At 52.6% G+C, this 24097-nt stretch overlaps 3 protein-coding genes, 1 long non-coding RNA gene and 1 pseudogene across 4 annotated transcripts in view; 2 read left to right on the top strand and 3 right to left on the bottom strand.

The window, feature by feature from the left end:
- The window catches only part of LOC102695046 (zinc finger protein 721-like), a 1154024-nt pseudogene that overhangs the window by 567024 nt on the left and 562903 nt on the right, over positions 1-24097 (bottom strand).
- LOC138242831 (zona pellucida sperm-binding protein 3-like) overlaps positions 1-24097 on the top strand; it is a 496704-nt gene that overhangs the window by 173812 nt on the left and 298795 nt on the right. The window lies entirely within an intron of this gene.
- Positions 9593-10529, bottom strand: LOC138242889 (uncharacterized). The gene is made up of 3 exons (XR_011191762.1): positions 10363-10529; positions 9778-10113; positions 9593-9678 (listed from the first exon to the last, which is right to left on the bottom strand). It is a non-coding gene; the product is annotated as an uncharacterized lncRNA (long non-coding RNA).
- Positions 10899-14512, bottom strand: LOC138243322 (C-type mannose receptor 2-like). Its single transcript, XM_069198888.1, has 4 exons — positions 14454-14512; positions 13277-13375; positions 12049-12350; positions 10899-11296 (listed from the first exon to the last, which is right to left on the bottom strand). The coding sequence occupies exons 1-4, from the start codon at positions 14510-14512 to the stop codon at positions 10899-10901; spliced, it is 858 nt and encodes a 285-aa protein (XP_069054989.1).
- On the top strand, positions 18911-23171 carry LOC138243323 (trichohyalin-like). The gene is made up of 4 exons (XM_069198889.1): positions 18911-18920; positions 19531-19595; positions 22024-22663; positions 22945-23171. Exons 1-4 carry the CDS (start codon positions 18911-18913, stop codon positions 23040-23042), a joined length of 813 nt encoding a protein of 270 aa, XP_069054990.1. The 3' UTR covers positions 23043-23171.

The following is a 24097-nucleotide window of genomic DNA, read 5'->3' on the forward strand; positions in this document are numbered from 1 at the left end:
GTACCCCTCTCTCTCAGTGCAGTGTTCATGTACTGGAGTGTCCAGTCAGTGTGTCTGTATGAACCCCCCTCTCTCTCTCTCAGTGCAGTGTTCATGTACTGGAGTGTCCAGTCAGTGTGTCTGTATGAACCCCCCTCTCTCTCTCAGTGCAGTGTTCATGTACTGGAGTGTCCAGTCAGTGTGTCTGTATGAACCCCCCTCTCTCTCTCAGTCCAGTGTTCATGTCCTGGAGTGTCCAGTCCGACTCTTAACGTGACTCTCCTGTCTCTGCTTCAGAAGCGCTGGTCCTGTCTGTGGTGGAGTTTCGCCGTCTTGTCTGTCCCTGCCTCTCTGTCTCTCTCTCTTTCAGCCCTGTCTGTCAGTCTGTCTGTCCCTCGATCTCAGTGTCTCTCTCTCGGCCTGCTGTTTGTCTGTCCCTGCCTCTCTGTCTCTCTCTCTTTCAGCCCTGTCTGTCAGTCTGTCTGTCCCTCGATCTCAGTGTCTCTCTCTCTCGGCCTGCTGTTTGTCTGTCCCTGCCTCTCTGTCTCTCTCTTTCAGCCCTGTCTGTCAGTCTGTCTGTCCCTCGATCTCAGTGTCTCTCTCTCGGCCTGCTGTCTGCCTGTCCCTGCCTCTCTGTCTCTCTCTCTTTCAGCCCTGTCTGTCAGTGTCTCTCTCCTCCTCCTCTCTGTCCTCAGTGTGTCTCTCTCCTCCTCCTCTCTGTCCTGTGGTGTCCAGGCAGTGTGTCTCTCTCCTCCTCCTCCTCTCTGTCCTGTGGTGTCCAGTGGGTCAGTATTAGTGGGCTACACCCAGGCTCACTCACTGCGAGTGTGATCTCAGCAGAGTCTCTGTGCTCTTGGGACACTTGACTCACCTGTCTCTCTCTTTCTCTCCCTGTGCTGTCCCTCTCCTGCCCCCTCTCTCCCTCCTCGGACTCCAGCTGGAGGAGGTCCAATCAGCATCTCCTGTGAGACAGAAGAAAAAGAAGGTGGGTAATGCTCTGATCCTCTCTTTACTCCTGTCCAGTGTCCAGTCAGTGTCCAGTCAGTGTGTCTGCATGAACCCCTCTCTCTCTCAGTGCAGTGTTCATGTCCTGGAGTGTCTAGTCAGTGTGTCTGTATGAACCCCTCTCTCTCTCAGTGCAGTGTTCATGTCCTGGAGTGTCCAGTCCGACTCTTAAAGTGACTCTCCTGTCTCTGCTTCAGAAGCGCTGTTGCGTCTTTTTGAAGTCCCTGAGCTGCGTGTCAGTGGAGACAGAAGATCAGGATGAGCCGATGGAGGCGGCGGAGACCGTAGCTCAGGAGAGGAAGAGCGAGGGAGAGGAGGAGCAGGCTGCCGGGAAGGACAAGAAGAAGAAGAGGAGGTGCAGGTGAGCAGACAGGGGGGCGCCACCCGGTCATGTCTGTGATTCAAGGAGGAGTCTCCTCTTGCTGTTTGATGTCATGGTGACGTCTGTGTCTGTGTCCTTCACACCTGCAATAACAATATTCTTTCCAGGTTCCTTTCCTGGTTCTGTGCCTGCTAAGATCTGGACTGGACTGGACTGGACTGCACTGGACTGGACCGGAGCTGAGGGACACCAGACGACGGGACTGGAGCTTAGGGACAATAGGCTGGACTGCACCGGAGCTGAGAGACACCAGACTGGACTGGACAGGAGCTGAGGGACCCCAGACTGTGCTGGACCGAAGCTGAGGGACCCCAGTCTGGACTGAAGCTGAGGGACCCCAGACTGTGCTGGACCAAAGCTGAGGGACCCCAGTCTGTGCTGGACCGAAGCTGAGGGACTTCAGTCTGTGCTGGACCGAAGCTGAGGGACAACAGACTGTGCTGGACCAAAGCTGAGGGACACCAGATTGTGCTGGACCGAAGCTGAGGGACCCCAGTCTGTGCTGGACCGAAGCTGAGGGACCCCAGACTGGACTGGACCGAAGCTGAGGGACACCAGACTGGACTGGACTGGAGCTGAGGTGCCCCAAACTGGACTGGACTGGAGCTGAGGGGCCCCAGTCTGGACTGGACTGAAGCTGAGGGACCCCAGACTGTGCTGGACCGAAGCTGAGGGACCCCAGTCTGTGCTGGACCGAACCTGAGGGACCCGAGACTGTGGTGGACCGAAGCTGAGGGACCCCAGTGTGGACTGCACTGGAGCTAATCAATAAAAATTTTAAAAAAAAATCTGTTTAGCTTTTGGTTTTTTCCCTCCCCCCCCCCCCCAAGGTTGCTGCTGGGAGAGGTGTGAGTGGGGCCAGCAGGGGGCGCTCTCACCCTGCGGTCTGTGTGGGTCCTGATGCCCCAGTATAGTGAAGGGGGACACTGGACTATAAACAGGCGCTGTCCTTCAGATGAGACGTCAAACCGAGGTCCTGATTCTCTGTGCTCATTAACAATCCCGGGGTGTCTCTGGAGAAGAGTAGGGGTGTTACCCCAGTGTCCTGGCCTGATTCCCCCCCTGGTCTTGACCCATCATGGCCTCCTTATCACCCCCCCTCTCTGAACTGGCTCCATCCCTCTGCTCTCCTCCCCAATGAGAGCTGCTGTGTGCTGAGCGGACTGGAGCATCATCCAGGTGGGGGCTGCACACTGGGGGGGCTGGAGGGGATCCCCCTGACCTGGGAAGAGCTCTGAGTGGAGAGTCCAGACTTATTAATTATTATTATTATTCGTGCTGCACTGGGCTCCTGTCCTGGCAGTGAGAGGGGGACTCTGTGATCAGTACAGATACTTATGACTGTACAATAATACACGATAGAAATGGAAAACAGGGTAGCGCTGTAGTCTCTTCGAACGTTTTGAACTGCCAGAAGAAGTTTTCACAACCCGGACTCGTGAAGGTACAGGTCTTCTCCCTTAGTCCGGAGTAAGGTGAGAGGTCACCCCCTCGGGGCGCAGTATCCCCGATGCATCCCCCCCACCACCACCCAAAACGACACACACTTCTGTGACGATTGGGAGACCCCGGTTTGACCAGCCCCTGCGGTGGAGGAAACGACCCGCTGGAGAGAACACGCAAACTCCACACAGAAGGGTCACCTCGGCATTTATTCCAACAGCAAAACAACACCAGAGAGAAACGGTCTCTGAAAGAGAAGCGTACACTGGGAAAAACACGACGGGGTCATTACAAATGGGAATAGGAGTTCTTTTTTTCTTTTCCGGACGTCAGTTGGATCGTGTCCTGGTGATTTCTCCCGTTTCGAACTGAGTTTAATGTCGCGTTTCTACTTTTTTAGAGAGAGGCACTGAACTTTGGGGAACATGACATCCACCCAGTATTACTAATAGGTTGATAAATAGAAATGTTCTTTCCCCCCCCCGTATTATACCTCGCGAATGTTGCGGCCAACTCCTTAAGTCGAAATTTAAACCCTTCTCACGCTACAAGACACTCCGTCAACATCGCCGCGGCACGAAGCGCGACCTTCGGTATGACGTTGGCGGAAAAGGGGGTAGGGTAAGTACGTCACAGCCGGGGGAAGCCCCTATCACGTGAGAGGGGTGCGGCGGGCGACGAGCCCCCGGGGGCGAAGAGAAGTTGATTTGCGTGGGGTGTGGAAACACTACACGACCGGGCAAGCGAGCCGTTTTTTTTTGTTTTGTTTTTTCCAGAACATCAGAACAACCGCAGAGATGACCATCGATCCACCTCCGGACGTTTCCTTTTTTGTACTCTTTGGCCTCCAAAATAAAAAAAAAAACTGGGATCCACCGTGGCGTTGCCAAATTAAAACGTCAACCACTTTTCGGGCTTTCGTGCTGTCCATGATGAAACCGTCATGGTTGTGTAAGCATACGTTACGTCACAGACCGGCGGCGCTCGGACGTGAGGAGTGTCGTTACGTTTTTGAAACGGGCACGTCAGACAAGATCTCTGACAAGATCTCAGAAAAACCCAAACCTGTAAGATTCAATTTCAATTCAGTTTTTTTATATAGCGCCTTTCACAACAAGAATGCCCCAAGGCCCCGAACAAAGGAGTTGTTCCACACCCCCGCCACCCTCTGTGTACAGTAGAGCCCCCTGTCCTGACTGGAGGAGCTCACCCAGCTGTGTCTGGAGAGAAGCCGGGGTATCGGCTTCAACCACAGGGCTGGGCGGCTTGTTCCCCACCTCCACCACCCTCTGTGTACAGTAGAGCCTCCTGTCCTGACTGGAGGAGCTCACCCAGCTGTGTCTGGAGAGAAGCCGGGGTATCGGCTTCAACCACAGGTCTGGGCGGCTTATTCCCCACCTCCACCACCCTCTGTGTACAGTAGAGCCTCCTGTCCTGACTGGAGTGACAGTAGAGACGGGGTTCATGGGTTATCTGGAGGGTGACTTCGCTCCAACAAAACGCCCAGCCCTGCTGCTCCTGCCTCGTACGGAAGACACTTTCCCCAGCTGCTTCATCGTCTTCTCCCTGCAGGAGACCGGCCGCCTGCCGGATCGGGGGGCGCTGTCGCCGGGGTGGGCCGCGGCCCCCAACGTCGAGGGGGTGTGTGAGTGTGTGTGTGTCCTGTGAAGGATTGGTGTCCTGTCCAGGGTGTGTGAATGCATGTTTGTGTGTCCTGTGATGGACTGGTGTCCTGTCCAGGGTGTGTGAGTGTGTGTGTGTGTCCTGTGATGGACTGGTGTCCTGTCCAGGATGTGTGAGTGTGTGTGTCCTGTGACGGACTGGTGTCCTGTCCAGGGTGTGTGAGTCTGTGTGTGTGTCCTGTGATGGACTGTTCAGGCCAAAGGAATAGTTTCAGGAACCCTCAAGAAATTCCATCCGCCTCCAAAACTCATTGCATTAAGAAGACTCATTTTAAAACGTTACCTGCATGCCCCAAAACACTTAAAGTCGCCAATCAGCAATAAAATGTTGATTCCTGATACTCACATTTTGACAGACAATTAATAATGTCTCAGCTCCTCCCCCTGTCTCACATGACTTGATTTCACCCCTATTAAAGGGAGCGAGCGCCTACACCGAACGGAATGTCGTTCTCGGACGTGTGGCCCGATTCGCCCAAAACCCGGAATTCGGATGTTGATGGGGGAGCAGCATACCTATCATACCCCTGTCATACCTGTCCAGCAGGGCCGAGGGGGCACGTTCCTCTTTCGGCAAGAGCGAAAGCAACAGCAGGAGGCCTTCCCTGGAACCGCTGGGGGACGGCCTCCTCCCACCTGGACCTGTTTCATCAGCGCCAGTCCGAGGGAGAGGGAGGCGGGCAGGAGAGGAGGACCATGGCCACGGGCGACAGTCCCTCCCGCCCCGGAGGTGAGGATCATGTCCGCTTCCCCTCCCGTCCCGCCGGAGGAGAGATGGCTCTGCCCGGCCTGCAGCCCCGCGGGACCGAAGGACAGGGCCGGGCAGCTTGTTCCACACCCCTGCCACCCTCTGTGTACAGTAGAGCCTCCTGTCCTGACTGGAGGAGCTCATCCAGCTGTGTCTGGAGAGAAGCCGGGGTATCGGCTTCAACCACAGGGCTGGGCAGCTTGTTCCCCACCCCCACCCCCCTCTGTGTACAGTAGAGCCTCCTGTCCTGACTGGAGGAGCTCACCCAGCTGTGTCTGGAGAGGAGCCAGGGTATCGGCTTCAACCACACAGACTGGGCGGCTTGTTCCCCACCCCCACCCCCCTCTGCGTAAAGTATTGTTTGCAATGCAGTTTCCTTTGCGGACTCCCGGCGCTCCCTGCGTCCTACCACAGGGATGGCCGTCCAGAGTCACCAGTGGAACTGATGGAGGGCCTGCGGCCTTGCAGCGGGTTCGAAGTCCTCTCTTCAGCTCTGAGGCCTTATCATCACTCAGGCTGCTACGACAGCGGTGACTGCGGTTTCCTGAGTTTATCTCTGAGTCTCACTGGGAGAGAACTGTTTGTCCCTCTGCACACACACACTGACCGCTACGTGCTTCTTTCTGCACCGCTTTCATCTCAAGTCTGAATTGCTTCGAGGGGACAGCGACAACAACACTGGCCTCACTGGCCCAACGCTGACGACGGCTCCCTGTATGTACAGCCGGCAGCCATCTCACCCTGCAGCTCCCAGCTGGCAGCCCCCCCACTGGAGCTCAGCAGGAGTGAGCCTGGTCAGTACCTGGAGGGGAGACTCCTGGGAAAAACTAAGGCTGCTGCTGGAAGAGGTGTTAGTGGGGCCAGCAGGGGGCGCTCTCACCCTGCAGTCTGTGTGGGTCCTGATGCCCCAGTATAGTGACGGGGGACACTGGACTGTAAAGAGGCACCGTCCTTCGGATGAGACGTAAAACCGAGGTCCTGACTCTCTGTGGTCATTAACAATCCCGGGGTGTTTCTCGAAAAGAGTAGGGGTGTTACCCCGGCGTCCTAGCCAAATTTCCTATTGGCCCTTACCAATCATGGCCTCCTAATAAACCCCCTCTCTGAACTGGCTTCATCCCTCTGCTCTCCTCCCCACTGAGAGCTGGTGTGTGGGGAGTGTTCTGGCGCGCTATGGCTGCCGTCGCATCATCCAGGTGGGGGCTGCACACTGGTGGCGGTAGTGGGATTCCCCATTCCCTGTGCAGCGCTTTGAGAAAAGCGCTATATAAGTGTAAGCAATTATTATTATTTGCAAATCACTACTTATGTACTTTCTCTGTTTTTTTCTTAAGAAATGTGTTATGCACTTCAACAGGTCCTCAGGCGTGTTCTTTCCGTGTCGTGTTTCTCTGGAAATCAGAATCCGGCCTCTTCAGACCAGCTCATCCGCTTGAACAGGTCCTACAGTTGTGAAAATCTGCTCGGTGCTGCTCTGCTTTTTTTTTCTGTGGGTGTGGCTTCAGTGCAGCCGCTACAGGTGTAGACACAGACACACACTCACACACCCTGGACTGAACACCAGTCCATCACAGGACACACACACACCCTGGACAGGACACCAGTCCATCACAGGACACACACACACACACTCACACCATGGACAGGACACCAGACCATCACAGGACACAAACACACACACACACACCCTGGACAGGACACCAGTCCATCACAGGACACACACACACTCACACACCCTGGACAGGACACCAGTCCATCACAGGACACACACACACCCTGGACAGGACACCAGTCCATCACAGGACACACACATTGTGAGCAGTGTGACAGCTGATCCGCTGTGAGAGCGGACAGGAGTGTCTCCCTCTGGTGGCTGCAGGCGGTACTGCTGGCGCTGTGGAGTCTGCACCAGTAACCCCCCCTGGGAGACGCACAGAGATCATTCTGCACCAGCAGCCCCACCTGGGAGACGCACAGTGATCATTCTGCACCAGTAACCCCACCTGGGAGACACACAGTGATCATTCTGCACCAGTTACCCCACCTGGGAGACTCATAGTGATCGTTCTGCACCAGCAACACACCACAAATACCTGGATCACACTGTAGAATACACACAATGCACAAAAAACACATCAGGAGGTGTCACACTGTCCCCCCAGTCTGTGGAGGAAATGCAGAGGGCAAACAGAGGTTGTGACCTCTGACCTGAGTGACTCTCCCAGGGCGCTTGGTGCTGCTGCAGGATTCTGGGGGAGACAATGGGCTGCGTGTCAGTTCACAACACCGCAGAGCCATTAACCCTGCTGGAGAACAACCTGCAGCTGAACACACCCCAACGCTCACGTTTCCACAGATGCAAACTCGAGTGGAATGGCATCCAGACACTTCACTGCTGGACTTTTAACAAGCTTCAAGTCGGAAAACCACCCAGAACGTCCTCTCGCTCAGTGTGACAGGCGCTTTTATTAGAAAGAAGGGAACCTGACATCTTTTTAACTTGTCGTCTTTTTATAAGCGCAGTGAATTCTGCGCCGTACAGAAGTACAGAATGTGAGTCAGTTCAACAGCAGTTTTATCAGGATGTTGATGAAATAACATGTTCATGCTGCTGAACTTCTGTAGTTTCTCTTAATGCAGTATAATGAAAGCAAATGAGATCTAAAAGAGAGACCATGTTTGACAGGTGCAGTATCACTCGAAGCCCACAGAGTTGTGTGAAGAAGGCTAGAGTCTCCGAGCAGTCCCACACTGCCTGGACTGGACACTCTGCTGTCAGACTGGCTCCGAGTCTAAACTGGACACACACTGGTCTGTGGACAAAACACACGACAGCAGAGTTAGACACTCAGAGCAGAGATAGAGCTGGACATCACCCACACCCACACACACACACACTGGACTGACAGAGCTGGACACCACACACACACACACATACACTGTACTGACACCACACGCACACTGTACTGACAGAGCTGGACATCACACACACACACACGCACACTGTACTGACGGAGCTGGACACCACACACACTATATAGGCCACAGGGGTCTGTGCAGGAGCTAATGGCAGCGACAACAGGTCCTGTCAGAAGCAGCAGATCACGTCTCAGGCAGCGAGTCCTGTCTTGGGCAGGAGGGTCCTGTCTCGGGCAGCGGGTCCTGTCTCGGGCGGGAGGGTCCTGTCTCGGGCGGGAGGGTCTCAGACTCACCTCCTCCCACTTCTGCCGGGCAGAAAACCCGTCCGTCCGGCTGCTCCCTCCAGCGCAGGGTGTGGTTCCCCAGGAGACCCTGCTGGGCCAACAGGTCATCCATCTGCAGACACAGACGGACTGAGCTGTGTGCAGTGACTCAACACTCAGGCATGCGGCACTGTAGGACAGCTCACACAGCGGCAGCGTGCGCCTCAGACACAGCGCTTACACCCCTGGATTCGAGCAACACGGGTTTGAGCTGTGAAACATTGTGGAACATTCTGGCTCGTCGCGGACGCCCTCCTCGGAGTCTGAAACGCTCCCTTCCTGGGGGAACCCCAGTCACACACCAGACACACTCAGCTCCCAGAAGGGGCTCCCGCCTACCTGCTCCAGGAGTCTGTGTTTCGTCTTGGCGTCGTTCTGAATCTGCTGTCTGCTCCCGGCGATCTTCAGCCTCAGGATGGTCCTCTTCCCCGTCCTCCTCTGTGGATCTGGGGCGACAGGCGTTGCAGGACAGAGAGACACCCGAGAGAGAGGGAGACAGAGAATGAGCGCTGTTGCCCCAGTTTGAAAATTGAATCAACGTTTGCCACCACATTTGACTTGCAGTCCAGAGCGGTCCCTCAACACTGGTATTCACCAGCCGTGCCCACTGGTTCACCCCTGATGCAGGTGTGAGAGGGGGAGAGGAGGGGGGCCGGCCTGCAGTCGGGGGGTGTGGGGTCACTTTCAAGGCCGACAGTCTCCTGGTTCTACACTGGAGTGTGAGATCGAGCGCAGATCTCTCCTCGCTCAGCGGTCAAGCGAGAGGCCTGGTCTGAGAGCAGACGGCTCTGCTGTCGCCACCTGCTGGTCAAACACGTGCAGAACAGGGAGTCGCCCTCAGTACCTCTGGAGCAGAGGAAACTCAGCTGCTCCTCACAGCTGCGGTTAGTCCAGAGCCCCCTCTGTCTCTGTCCAGGGCTCCACAGGGGATGGAAGCAGGCCGGCCCGGGGCTCCCCCTGCGCCCCAATTCTGATAGACCAGGGGAGCCTCGTTCGCCCAGAACCAGGACCCCGAGACTCGGTTCTGCCTCAGGCCCAGCAAGACCAGAGTGGACTCAGCAGACTGGGCCTCTTCAGCAGCGTAGCTCTGCTCCTGGTGTAACTGGATATACGCCAGGCCAGTGTGGTGAGTCTGACAGTGATCCAGGGCCTCAGCCCAGGACTTCTCCTCTCTCACCAGGACGAGCTCTCTGCTGTCTGGAAGAGAGAAATACAAATTCTGAATCTGTGTCTCTGTAGGGTCCCCAGACGCCCCTTCCGGACACGAACCCAAGTGGAAAACGGAGCCGTCCTCACCCCAGTGACAGAAGAAGGGTCTGATCTCACTGCAGTCTGTCTCTGTCCATCTGCCTCTCGGGCTGCCCTGCAGGTCCACCTGCGCACATCTCTGTCCACCTGCTGACCCAGGCTGCCCTCCTGCCCAGTTCCTGAAGCTGGACGCCCCCTGGTCTGAACACTTCCAGGGCTCGTTGTACAGGCCGATCCACACCCTGTGACCCCGCGCTGACCTCCAAACCTCCTCATTCTCACTCTGGCTCCTCACACTGACCAGCTCTGTGTGCTTCTGTCTGCAGAGACTCTGGGTTTCAGTCCAGGTCTGGTTGAGTTCAATCAGGGTGACGTCACTGTGCTCTGAGCAGACAAGAAAATGTATCAGTGAGTCAAAATGTCAGTGAGATACTGGTGTGATGGACTGTCCTCTTACCTGTGTTGAGTGACACTGGTGAAGTGTGTCTCTGATTCAGAGCAGAGAGACGTCAGTGAGATACTGGTGTGATGGACTGTCCTCTTACCTGTGTCGAGTGACAGTGGTGAAGCTTGTCTCTGATTTAGAGCAGAGAGACGTCAGTGAGACACTGGAGTGATGGACTGTCCTCTTACCTGTGTTGTTGAGACACATGAAGTAGTTTCTCTCCTGACAGTCTCTCTCTTCCCATCCTCCCTCAGAGTCCATCAGCACACCGACGCGCCCCTGGGTTTGAGTGTAGGGGCTCCCTGCAGCTCCCCCAGACCCTGGGTCACTCTGTGTGCTGTTATACAGACCAACCCAGGCTCCGTCTGCTTCACCAGTGTTTGTGAGGCTGAGAAGTTGCCTCTGCTGCTCCTCAGTGAACACAGTGACCAGGTCTGTGTGATTGTACCGGCAGTATTCCTGAGCTCGAACCCATGTCAGTTTATAGCGTATGAAGTGGTACTGCTCAGAGGAGTCTGTAGCTGTAAATAAAATACATATAGAAATAAGATTTCTGTACATTCTGAAATTGTCGTTTACTTGATGTTCTGTCTCCAAATTCATTATTGGCTCCTGATGTAGTTCTATGCTGCTGCTGGGAGACCAAGGTCAGACGAGGGAGATACAGCTCTCTGCTGCTGTTCTCTCAAGCTGGATTCTCCTGAGACAAACTCAGCCCCCTGAGCTACTGCCTGGGGCTCTGGGACAGTCTGTCAGGGCTGGACTCACCAGTGTAGCAGAAGAAGGGGCTGGGATATGTTCCACCTGCATCGTTCCAGCCACCTCTTTTATTATTATTTGTATTTACGTTATCTTTTAAATAGATCTCCATGTACAAGGCTCCTCCTCCATTGTGCTGCCCAGGACTCCAGTTGCGAAACCCAGAGCGCCTCCCGTCAGACCACTCCCAGCCGTCCTGGAGCAGAGCGATCCAGACAGCGTGTCCCTGCGCCGTCGTCCTGATCTGTTCAGACTCTCCCACACTGTCCACCAGGGGCAGCTCGGAGCAGCTCTCTCTGCAGTGTCTCTGGGCTGCAGCGAAGGTCTTGTTTTCCCTGATCAGGCTGTACTGCTGGGCCCCACCTGCGAAGACAAAGATCAGGTGTAACGGTGTGTACAGCTGTGAGACTACAAATCCCATAGTGCTTTGCACACCACCATTTCCTGTTTCCTGTTCATTCCGGTGTATAGTTAAATAGGTAGAGGTTTATTCCTGAAAAGAGAAGACAAGAAACACGTTTCAGCTGTGATGCCTTCAGCTGTGTGTACCAGCAGAATTCCTGAGCTCGAACCCATGACAGTTGTATAATGTATAAAGTGATACCAGTCAGATGAATTTGTAGCTTGAATTTTGTTTTTATTTCAAACTACTCTTTATCGCATGCCTTTGTTTGTTTCAGGACAATAACATTCTCTGTGATTTGGAGAGATCTTTGTGGTGAGTTTATGTTTTCTGATGCTGTATGATGTTTGTGATCACTGCTCTATCACGCCAAGAGGCGTTAGTAGTGACAGCTTACTGTAATAAAGAAAATACAATTAATAGATACATTCCAAGAAAAGGGGCCTGGATAGGTCTTTTCCCATGACGTGATGATCCCAGGGAAAAGGTAGTGTTGAAGTCTGTGCATTTTGACTTTGGCGTGTATGTGAGTGCATATAATTTAGGACTACGTTTCCCAAGATACAATGCTCATCGCATAATGACTGCAAAGTGAGATGAGACTACAGATACCAGAATGCCCATGCAACCCAGCTCTTCCTGCTTCCTGTTCTTTTCTGTCTATACCTAAAGACAGATCTCAGATTGAGCCCTGCGTGCAGTGTCGTCTCACCTTGACTCTCACATATGAAGTAGACCTCCTCGCTGCAGTCTCTCTCCTCCCAGAATCCCACTGCATTGAGAACAGCACAGGGGAGCTGACTCCTCCAGTGGGTGAAGGTCACGACCTCTCCGCCAGACCACCGCCAGCTCTCTCTGCAGTCTCGGTACAGGCCTATCCAGGCTATGCCACTGGGCAGGTTAGTGGTGTTGAGGACTGTGTCCATGTCTGCTGTGCTGTTGACGGAGGCCAGGTCAGGGGTGAGTCCACAAAGTAGAACTTCCTGATGAGGCCGGATCCAGGAGGACAGAGCACTGGGAACACAGAATTATGGGTTGTGTAAGTTTCTCAAATCCATCTGTATTGCAGTTCAAAGGGTCTGTACGCTCCAGAGTCAGGTTGTTTAAATCTATTGTGAGACACAGTAGCACCACAGTCCTGCTGTCCTCCACCCGAAACTCACTCGTCACCCCGCCGGTGAGACAGGTGACCCCCCCTATCTGTAACGGACAAGTCTGTGGGTGACGGAGTCCTCTCTGTGGTGATGTGAACCAGCTCTGGCAGTGTTGTCAGCCCATCCATTATCTAATGTGCTTTGGCAACACTGATTCTACCCATCGGTCATGCTAATAAAGCACCTCGAATTGAATTGAATAAAACGTCGCTTTATCAACCCTTTACAATTTCTTGCATTAGGAATTTATCTTTTCATGAATAGTGAGCTGAATCTGCAGTCACTGGGGAAGAGTGCAGGTGAGAGAACACAGCCCTTTGGCAGTAGCAGCAGTAGAAGGAATAATGCTTCCTTACAGTTCTAGAGCTCTTTCCTGGACTCTCCCCTCAGAGCTCTTCCCAGGTCAGGGGGATCCCCTCCAGCCCCCCCCCCCTAGTGTGCAGCCCCCACCTGGATGATGCTCCAGTCCGCTCAGCACACGGCAGCTCTCAGTGGGGAGGAGAGCAGAGGGATGGAGCTAGTTCAGAGAGGGGGGTGATTAGGAGGCCATGATGGGTAAAGACCAGGGAGGGAATCAGGCCAGGACACTGGGGTAACACCCCTACTCTTCTCCAGAAACACCCTGGGATTGTTAATGAGCACAGAGAGTCAGGACCTCGGTTTTACGTCTCATCCGAAGGACGGCGCCTGTTTACAGTCTAGTGTCCCCGTCACTATACTGGGGCTTCAGGACCCACACAGACCTGCTGCAGGTTCTCTGACCTGGGAGCAGAGTCACAGGCCCACCTGTCAGGAAGAGAAGCACCAGCCCCTTCCTCTCCATCCCGGCAGATCCGCTCAGAGGCGAAGGCGCGGCGTGGCTCCTGGCTCTGGGTTCGAATCCTCCTGCGTGACACAGCACAGGCGCGTCTGACACAGCTCCTACAGGTCTCTGGCGGAGCTCGGGTCTCGCTCATGGGCTCCGTGAGATCTGAATTAACTCAGCCCTGCTGGGCTGCTACCGATCCCCCTGGCTGGTGTGGATCGGTCACCAGTGGAGACTGGGGGAGACGCAGGAATCTGGAGAGGGGCAGGACCCCCTCTCCCACTCAGAAACATGGGAGCCGGACTGCTGGGAGAGATTCCCGACTGGATCCATCAGTCTCCTCCTGCTGTCCTGCTCTCCCTGCTGATAGCATCAAGGAAACGCTGCTGCTGTCTGTGGCTCTTCCTCTCCTTCTCCCTTCTCTACATTCTCTCCACTCTCCTTTCTCCTCTCCTTCTCCCATTCACAGTTTCTCTCCTCTCTCTTGTGCCTCCTCTCTCTGCTAATAGCATCAAGGAAACACTCCTGCTGTCTGTGGCTCTTCCTCTCCTTCTCCTCTCTCTAGTCTCTCCACTCTCCTTTCTCCTCTCCTTCTCCCATTCACAGTTTCTCTCCTCTCTCTTGTGTCTCCTCTCTATGCTCTCTCCTCTCCACTCTCTCTACCCTCTCCCCTCTCTCTCTCCTCTCTCTGTGATCCACAGTATCTGTCCTGTCTCCTCTCTCCTCTCTCTGCTCTCTCTCCTCTCCACTCTCTCCCCTCTCTATGATCCACAGTTTCTCTCCTCTCTCTTGTGCCTCCTCTCTCTGCTGATAACATCACGGAAACACTCCTGTTGTCTGTGGCTGTGTCTGTCTGTGGGAGTGAATGGAGCCATTGATGCAGGAGTGGAGGGGTCAGGCCTGGGTCATGTAGGGGAAAATCAAACAGCCACCATCTGACGCCATGAGAGACAGAATATTTTTAATTTCCTGTTTGTCTCCATCTCGCTCAGTATCCCCCTCTCTGTCTCATACCACTGTCTCCCATCTCTATCTACCTGTCTCTCCCCTCTCCCGATCCCTCCCCTCTCTCCTTTCTCTGACTCTCCTGCCTTCTCTCTCCTCACTCTCCCCCATCTCTAACCTGCCTCTCTCTCCTCTCTCTCCCCCATCTCTAACCTGTCTCTCTCCTCTCTCACCCCCATCTCTAACCTGTCTCTCTCTCCTTTCACCCCCATTTCTAACCTGTCTCTCTCTCACCCCCATTTCTAACCTGTCTCTCTCTCTCCTCTCTCCCTAACTTTCTCTAACTGCAGAGGGATGCACCTTGAACTGAAACCGCAGTGAGGAATAACCAGCTTCCTAAGTAAACAACTTTCCTACGAGACTCAGACTTAGCAGAACTAAGGACAAGGAACACGGATCTTCTTCTGCGTTGCTGGGTAGATAAAAACACGCAGGTTGCTACAGAAATGAGAGCAGCCTGTGGACCTGCTCTCAAGACAGTATCTGTTGATCCCGTTAGAGACACCTGTACTCGTTTAAATCTCTTGCAGGGCAGCAGGCAGCTACTGTCTCAATAACAGGAGGTCCTACACTGAGGGGTCACTGTGCCCTGAGACTTACCTGCTCAGCGCTGTGTGTCGGTGGGTCAGGACGTCTCTCCAGGTGAGCTGTCTGTGCGATGTGTCTGTCTGTCTGTGTTCTTTATTCCTGACTCTCTCTCCTCCTCTCCTCTCGGACACAAACACAGACGCAGCCGGGATGCAAATCAGGGGGTTTCAGTGGGAACAGTGCAGGAAGCACAAACCAGGCTGGAGGACGGATAGACACACACACACTCACTCACATACTCTCACACTCTCACACTCTCACACACACTCACACTCACACACAGCGCTGTGTTCTTTTCTCTTTCAAACACCGGAAATCTTGATCAAGGAGCTCCCTTCAGACTAAAGAGACTCAGTTCCTCCCGCCTGTCAGTGCGGGACGCTCCCTACAGACTAAAGAGGCTCAGTTCCTCCGGCCTGTCAGTGCGAGACGCTCCCTTCAGACTGAAGAGACTCAGTTCCTCCAGCCTGTCAGTGCGGGACGCTCCCTTCAGACTGAAGAGACTCAGTTCCTCCAGCCTGTCAGTGCGGGACGCTCCCTTCAGACTGAAGAGACTCAGTTCCTCCAGCCTGTCAGTGTGGGACACCCCCCTTCAGACTAAAGAGACTCAGTTCCTGTCGGTCCTCAAGCCCTCTACACTCTAGGGGAGACGGGGTCTCCTGCTGCTGCTGCGCCCCAGAGCGCTGGAACCCTCTCCCCGTGGAACTTGGAGAGTCGCCCTCCCTGAGCTCGACGCCTGCGTCTTCAGAAACGCTCTCCGTTGGTTGTCTGCTCCCTTCCAACCCTCTACTACACTTCCAGTCCCTTGAATTTAATTGTACTACATCTGTTTTTTCCCATCCTTTGACATTGCTTTCCTCCTGAGGCTCACTTTGAGAAGCCACTTTCAGAGGTGTTCCAGTATTATTATCCAATTCAACTTGATTGTCATTATACTCACACAGGCACGTAGTTGAGTGAAAAGTGTTTCTCCTGAGTCACTCAGGTGCAGTAAGTAAATAGGACAGCAGATAAGACAATAGACAGTAACACAATAGCAATAACAGTAACATGTAATAACATAATAATATCATAATATAATTATATATTATTATTATATATAATAATTATTATTATAATTATTATTATTGGGATGAGACTGGGCAGTGGCTAACAGTGGCTCCACCCTGGCAGAAACACCCCCTGCTTTACAAGTTTACAATCCAACAGAACTTCAGCCGGAGCTCTTCCAGATCCTCTCTCTGGTTCCCTTCTCCTTGTGTCCCTTCGGAAGAGGGCAACAGAGGGGCTACAACTTCCTTTGCCTCGCCTGCAGACGACGGGAACGTGCCGCCACCACACAGCATGAGTGACAGTACGGGCACGGAGGGCCTGTTTCCCCACCCAGAGGGAGCGTCACACCCCCCCTTCTCTGGCTGCAGACGTGGGGGTGCACGGGGGTCTCCCCCAGAGCTCACAGCCGGTGCCCTCTGGCCACCCTCTGGTGTCTTTCAGGACACACTGCGGTCCGAACCTTTGAGCGCAGCTTGTCTGAAAGGTGTTCACACCCGGTCTGGCTCCCAGGAAAGACTCTGATCTGGGCTTGAGTGACCTTTTGTAGAAAGATCGATACTTTATTGATCCTGTGAGGGGAAATTGCAGTGCGACAGCAGCTTAACACAGACAACACAGCCACAGTGTGCCGAATGATACAATAATAATAATAATACAATACAATACAACCAGTTCAGTGAGGGGTGCACTAAAAGAGTTTCTCACAGTCCAGGACACACAAAGAACAAACTAGAACAGCACAGCACGCAGACAAATCGTATCACACACATGAATATAAATATAGATGTAAATATAGATATAGATATAAATATAAATGTAAATGTATTTTTGTGTTGACAGCACAAAGACTGTCGAAGAATGTTTTGACTGAGAATTTAGGAGATCGTTCCTTTTGTCTATTTGCGTATTTGCTCCACTGTTATCTTCCTGTTTTTTTTAATCATTTGCTATATTTGCTCCTGTGATTCCTCCTATCGTTACCTTATATTGGGTCATTAAGCTACGGTGTTTCTTACCCATTCAGCCCTGTTTGCTGGGTTGTTAGATGGTCTGATTCCCAGTTTCGTCTCCTTTGTGTTTGATCGCAGCTCATCTGGAAAGGGTCTTGACACCCTATATCGTTCACACCACGCCGTGTCGCAGACAGTGGCTGCCGTCACCCACTTCATCTGTCTCTGGAGCTGTCATCGAGAGCACACGGAATTTGACCGGAAGCCAGTGCGGGGACTCCAGGATAGGAGTAACGTGAACACTTGCACTAGACCTGGTCAAATGACTTTATGTCATTGTCCAAAAATCATACATTCTGCACAACAAGCTAGGAAAAATGCCACTGGTGGGATGCGGACCCAGGATCTCCTGTTAACTAAACAGGCACTTTAGCCAACTAAGCTATGGCACCGCTCAGAGACATCTGTGCTCAGTGCGTGCTGAACCTGCTCAAAGAGCAAGTTGCCTCCTTTACATGCAATGGCAGCTCCGACACTAAGTGAAACAAAGAGAAATGGCTTTTATCTGGCACTTTTCATGTCCAATGCGCTTGACATCTCCCAAGGGCAACACAGTTCTTTTGTGAATTTTGGACCTACTGCAGCTTTCATGCAACCTTATCCTTCAGGTTGATTCATATAAGTACTCATAGACCGTAAACCTGTGCTGGTCTACTCATGTTAAGACTGTTTGCTCCAAAGGTCAGCAGCGCTAATATTTCCTGCGAAGACTACGAGTGTCTGGGGTTCGACAGGAAGTGATGCTTCTCTTCTGCCGCGCTGTAATCGAGAGCATGATCAGATACGGGATTTCAGTGTGGTTCGGTCATCTAGCAGTTCATTTTACATGGCAAATGACCCGACTCATCCAGACAGCTCTGAAGGTCAAGGGAGTGAGACAGCAGCCCCTCCCTGCTGACAATCTTTGAAAAATCAGCCAGGAAAAATGATATCAGGTCCTTCCCACATCCTCAGCCCTGACTACCAACTTCCTCCTTCTGGCCAATGTTTCAGGGCTCCCAAACGTAAGTCAAACAGAACGTTCTCCTTTGTTGCACTATGCGTGACGGCTGTCGCTGCAAATGTCCGGGATAAACACACTTTTGCCTCTTACAGCCCAGTTGAGTGCGATATGTTTTGTCATGATGTGTTGAAAACGTCCCATGTTGTTATGTGTCCTACTGTACATGTGCAATAGAGTGATGTGCGATGTTTTTCTGATTTTTTTGCGACAGTAAAATGTGCATCAATGTTCTTTTTTGCATGCTATTGAAGTGTACAGGAGTGCTTGGTGTCCATACAGACATTCCCTCGATGGGGACAGTAAAAGTCTTCTCTCTTTGCTGGACATTTTTTTTTTCCCATCGGTTGAGAAAGTTGACATGTGAAAGAGTGTGGAGTGTTAAAGTAGTTTATTTTATTGCTGTTGCTTTGTGTGAATGTACTGTGATCTGTTGGGGGAATTTAAAGATGATCTCATCTGTGCCAGTGTGGGCATGACTCTGTAAATGGCTGGCTTAGCTTGTAACTCATAACTGCACACCAAGATAACGAGAAGCAGCAGACAAATGTCTCTTGTGATCTCTGTGATGGACTTGTCTCCTATCCAGGGTGTGTGAGTGTGTGTGTGTGTCCTGTGATGGACTGGTGTCCTGTCCAGGGTCTGTGAGTGTGTGTGTGTGTCCTGTGATGGACTGGTGTCCTGTCCAGGGTGTGTGAGTGTGTGTGTGTGTCCTGTGATGGACTGGTGTCCTGTCCAGTGTGTTCCCTGCCTTGTGCCTGTTGCTTGCTGGGACAGCTCTTCCACGGAGCAGGGCTGTGGGTTTGTCGGGGTTCCTCTACCACTCAGAAAAGTTCGGATCTGCGTCAGTGGTGGGTTTTTTTGTTTTAACGACTGATGCGTGATGCAATCAGGATAAAAAGAGACACGCACGTGGCTTTCTTGCGGGTTCCCCCGTCTCGCGTGAAGAGCACGAAAAAATGTCACTCGGTAAGAATTTGGACCTTCACTCCCACGATCCCCAGCAAACGCGGTAGAGGCAGCAGCTATAAGAGAAGATCACTTATGAGGAACTGGTCTTGTCGCAGAGCCCAGCTGGCTCTCCAGGAGACACACAGACAGGGAGAGAGAGAAGCTGGGGGTCAGAGCGCAGGGTCGGCCATTGTACAGCTCCACCTGGAGCAGCTGGGGTTCAGGGCCTCGCTCAGGGGCCCCAACGGACTAGGATTCCTCTGTGGGCCGCGGGATTTGACCCGGCAAACTCCTTCCAGCCCCAGGCGCTGATCCTGAGCCACAGAGCCACCACTCCTTTGTATATAAGGAATTAATTCAACACACCAGCAACCCCGGAGCTGCCCCTATAATGAAGGATGCTGGAAAAAGTTTCCTCTTACACAAAAGGCAGCTCATATTATTCAACCCCCCCCGCCCCCCCGTACACCTATATAGCGCCTCTTCCGGACTCTCCAGCTCTCTCCGGGTCACGGGGATCCCCTCCACCGCAGCCCGGCCTGGATGACGTTTAGGGTATTGTTTTAAAAAAACAACAACAACAACAACAACAACAACATTTTGACTCCCCCGTCTCTTTCTTTTCCAGAAGTAGAGAAGATCAGCGACCGAAAATGGTCGGAGAACACGGGTAGGTGTGTCGGGAACCCCGAGGTCGAGAGGGACGCGCACAATGCGGCTTAAAAGATCAGACGCTGTTAAACGAAGGGAACTTCTCATCCCGTTATATTAGAAGGACGGAAGTCTGAGAAAATCGAGGATATTCTTGAGCAGGAGCAGCGTTAAGTGAGATCTCATTTATAGACTTGAAACTTAATGCCCCCCCCCCAAACAGCCACGGGTGGGTATATTATCCTCGGGAATCTCTTCCCTCTGTCCAAATCGCTTCAACTGTGGGAACACGTAGACCTGACGGAAGTCTGATAGGACTTTGGGCGCCCTCTGGCGGAAAAGGGCCGCATTACCAGCCATGAGGCGTCCTCAAACAACTAGTCAAAAAAAAAGTGTGTCCTCGTTACTGCTGAAGTTACGGCTCAAAGACCCGCTTATTAGATGTCAACTACCACCGTGTCCTCATCGATGTTCTAGCGAATTCATTTTTATTTCGGGATTTAAGCGAAAATGGCGCTGGGGTTCTCCTCCCGGGAAACCACGCAAACTCCCGGCTCTCTCCTCCCTGTTGCCGGGACGAGCTTTTCCAGCAGCGGCCGAAGCAGCTGTATTTGAACACTCTCCCTCTCTCTCTCTCAATTCAATTCAAGGTGCTTTATTAGCATGACCGATGGGTACAATCAGTGTTGCCAAAGCAAATAAAAATAATAAAATTAACATGGAACAAAACAAAAAATAGAAGTAAAATAAAATCTACAGACATGTTACAGACATTTACAACAAATACATATTATAAAATATTGACATATACTGTAGGCGGCTGGAGCATTATTGGGAGACAGACTCACTGTTCCTCAGGCTGTGACAGGAGATCACATACTGGGCTGCCAGATCAACTGAGTTCCCTCCTCCCTCTCCCAGTAGGATTGGGACCCGTTGTGATTCTGGCAGGTGTGGGAACTCTGGGATTAGATTTCTGAATTTCGGGAAGAATGTTTCTCTAATCCCAGAGTATCTGTCACAGTGCAGTAGGAAGTGCACCTCTGTCTCTATTTCTCCCCCTGGCAGTGGGAGCACAGCCTGTCCCCTCTGGGCAGCCAGGTCTGCCTGTGTCGCCCAGTTTCTATGGCCAGGTTGTGGTCACTGAGCCTGTACTTCGTCAGGGTCTGTTTCTATTTGTTATTTTTTATTTTGGTCAAATAATCAGGTAGTGTGTATTGTCTGTTTAGGGTTCTGTAGCATTCCAGTTGATGTTGTGTTTGTGTGTGTGTGTCCCAGTGTGTGAGATATTGCTGTTTGATCTGTGCTGTGATGTGGTTGAGTCTGGGTTGTGGTGCTCTAGCAGTGCTGTCCTGAGGCTGGTTAGGGTTGGTGTGGCTCAGGTCGGTGAGCCTCAGGACCAGCTGGCTCAGGGGGCTCTGTTTTGGGTTTAGCTCTTGGCTCAGCAGGGCTTTGTGGTGGTAGGAATTGTGGTCGCTGTTTTTTAGGTGTAGCCAATACTTTAATATTCTTTTCTGTATGTTAATCAATAGTGGGTACTGGCCTAATTCGGCCCTGCACCCGTTGTTAGGTGTTTTTCTCTGCACACGGAGGATGTTTCTACAGATCTCCACGTGCAGAGTTTCTGTGGGGTGTTTGTCCCATTGAGTGTAATCCTGGTCTGTGAGGGGACCCCACACTTCACTGCCATATAGGGCAAGGGGTTGGATTACACTTTCAAATATTTGGAGCCAGATTCTTGTTGGTGGGTTGATGTTGAAGAGCCTCCTTCTTATTGCGTAGAAAGCCCTGAGTGCCTTCTCCCTCAGTGCCTTCACTGTCAGGTCAAAACTCCCAGAAGAGCTGATGGTGAGACCGAGATATGTGTAGCTGGATGTGTGCTCCAATGTGTTGTTGTTCAGTGTGAATTTGTACCTGTTTCCCTGAGGTCTGGCTTTCTTCTGGAAAACCATAACTCTGGTCTTGTCCAGATTGACTGTCAGCACCCAGGTCTGACAGTCCTGCTCCAGCAGTGCCAGGTTCTGCTGTTCTGGGTCCAGATGGGCTGTCAGTGCCCAGGTCTGACAGTCCAGCTGCAGCAGTGCCAGGTTCTGCTGTTCTGTGTCCAGATGGGCTGTCAGTGCCCAGGTCTGACAGTGCTGCTCCAGCAGTGCCAGGTTCTGCTGCTCTGGGTCCAGATTGACAGCCAGATTGACTGCAGCCCCTGTTCTGTGGGCGACAGCAGGACCAGGTCATCTGCGTAGAGCAGGAACTTGATTTCTGTGTGGTGTAGTGTGAGACCAGGAGGTGCAGACTGCTCCAACATTCCTGATAATTCGTTGATATAGATATTGAACAGTGTTGGGCCTCTCTCTCCCCTCTCCCCTTACTATCTCCTCTCTCTCCCCCTCATTCTCTCTCCTCTCTCTTTCTCCCCTCACTCTCTCCCCTCTCTCACCCCTCTCTCTCCCCTCTCTCCTTTCTCTAACAGGGACTGGAGGAGAGGCAGCAGCAGAGGGAGACAGAGCTGAGGCAGCAGCAGAGGGAGACAGAGCTGAGGCAGGAGCAGGAGGAGAGACAGAGACAGCAGCAGAGGGAGGCAGAGCTGAGGCAGGAGCTGGAGGAGAGGCAGAGGCAGCAGCAGAGGGAGGCAGAGCTGAGGCAGGAGCTGGAGGAGATACAGAGGCAGCAGCAGAGGGTGGCAGAGCTGAGGCAGGAGCTGGAGGAGAAGCAGCAGCAGAGGGAGGCAGAGCTGAGGCAGGAGCTGGAGGAGAAGCAGCAGCAGAGGGAGGCAGAGCTGAGGCAGGAGCTGGAGGAGAAGCAGCAGCAGAGGGAGGCAGAGCTGAGGCAGGAGTTGGAGGAGAGGCAGCAGCAGAGGGAGACAAAACTGAGGCAGGAGCTGGAGGAGAGACAGAGGCAGCAGCAGAGGGAGGCAGAGCTGAGGCAGGAGCTGGAGGAGAGGCAGCAGCAGAGGGAGGCAGAGCTGAGGCAGGAGCTGGAGGAGATACAGCAAAGGAGGCAGAAGAAATGGGCCCGGCCGAGGCAGAGGAGAGAGGAAGGCGCGCCGGACTCCGCCCAGCTCGGCCCGAAGCTGAGAATCCAGTACAAGCCTCCGCGCCGTGTTTCCCGCCGTAAGTACGCCTCCCGCTGGCACAGCCCTACCACGACCAGAGCCTCGCGCCCTCAGTGCCTTCCTTACACTTCTGTATAGCGCCTTGCTGGACCCTCCCCTCAGAGCTCTTCCCAGGTCACGGGGAATCCCACTACCACCACAAGTGTGCAGCCCCCACCTGGAGGATGCTCCAGTCCGCTCCGCCCACAGCTGCTCTCTGGGGGGGAGGAGAGCAGAGGGATGCTCGTCACCCGCTGTGCTGCTCCCGTATTCCAGCCCCGTTTTCCCTGTGTTTTCCAGGATCTGGGACCGAAGGGACCGGGCCGGACTCGGGACACGTCCCGCACGGAGCGCAGCAGCCGGACAGCAGAGAAGCATCGCGCTGCAGCCTGCAGTAGCGTCGACAGCCAGCGACACACCCCACACAGAGACCCTCATCCAGGCAACTTAATCCACACAGAGACCCTCATCCAGGCAATTTAATCCACACAGAGACCTCATCCAGGCAACTTAATCCACACAGAGACCTCATCCAGCCAATTTAATCCGGACAGAGACCCTCATCCACGCAACTTAATCCAGACAGAGACCTCAACCAGGCAATTTAATCGAGACAGAGACCCTCATCCAGGCAATTTAATCCACACAGACCCTCATCCAGGCAATTTAATCGAGACAGAGACCTCAACCAGGCAATTTAATCGAGACAGCACCCTGATCAAGACAGCAGTTAAATCCAGACAGCAATCTCATCCGTGTTATTTCATTTCTGCCAGTGTGACTTTTGCATCTCCTGCTCTTAAAAAAGATGTATTCGGATTCTGAAGATTCTGACTTTGTAATGACAATAATAACTGTGATCATAAGAATATGAAAAGCATAATAAAGACTGAAATGTTGGCTGTGCCCTCTTGAAATCTCTCTCCCAGAGCTTGTCAGGTGCGGAAGGAAGAACGGGCGGTAAGGTTTTGGGAGAGCAGATCCCATTTTCCGGTGGAATCTTCCGAGCCAAAACGTAACCTAGCATCTCTTTAAATAAAGAAATCAACAGACAGACGCACTTTAATTCTATAAACAACCTTTACTTCCTTTAAATTCAATACAATCATAAGAAACAAATCAGATCATCAAAACCAAATAAGCGTTTGGCGCCTACAGCCCTGAATTGGAAAAAATGCTTCGAAAACAGATGGATGAACTATAAAAGTTACAACTGAACAGTAATTCACACAACAGCATCAAATAGCAAACTGCAGGCATCAGATAGCATGGAAAATAACTCAGTCATCTATTATAAAGCTAGTCTTAAGGCTAAAGAATTTTTATACTAAAGTCTTGCTCTGAGTAAACATGCAGCAGTATATAAAATAGCATTGGATTATAGAGCCTTGTAACTAAGATATGCTATTAAAGAATTGTTAAGATCTGTTTTGAAAATGGAGAAATAAACTTC

The sequence above is a fragment of the Lepisosteus oculatus genome, chromosome 14, assembly GCF_040954835.1.
Source record: "Lepisosteus oculatus isolate fLepOcu1 chromosome 14, fLepOcu1.hap2, whole genome shotgun sequence".
Taxonomy (NCBI): Eukaryota; Metazoa; Chordata; class Actinopteri; order Semionotiformes; family Lepisosteidae; genus Lepisosteus; species Lepisosteus oculatus.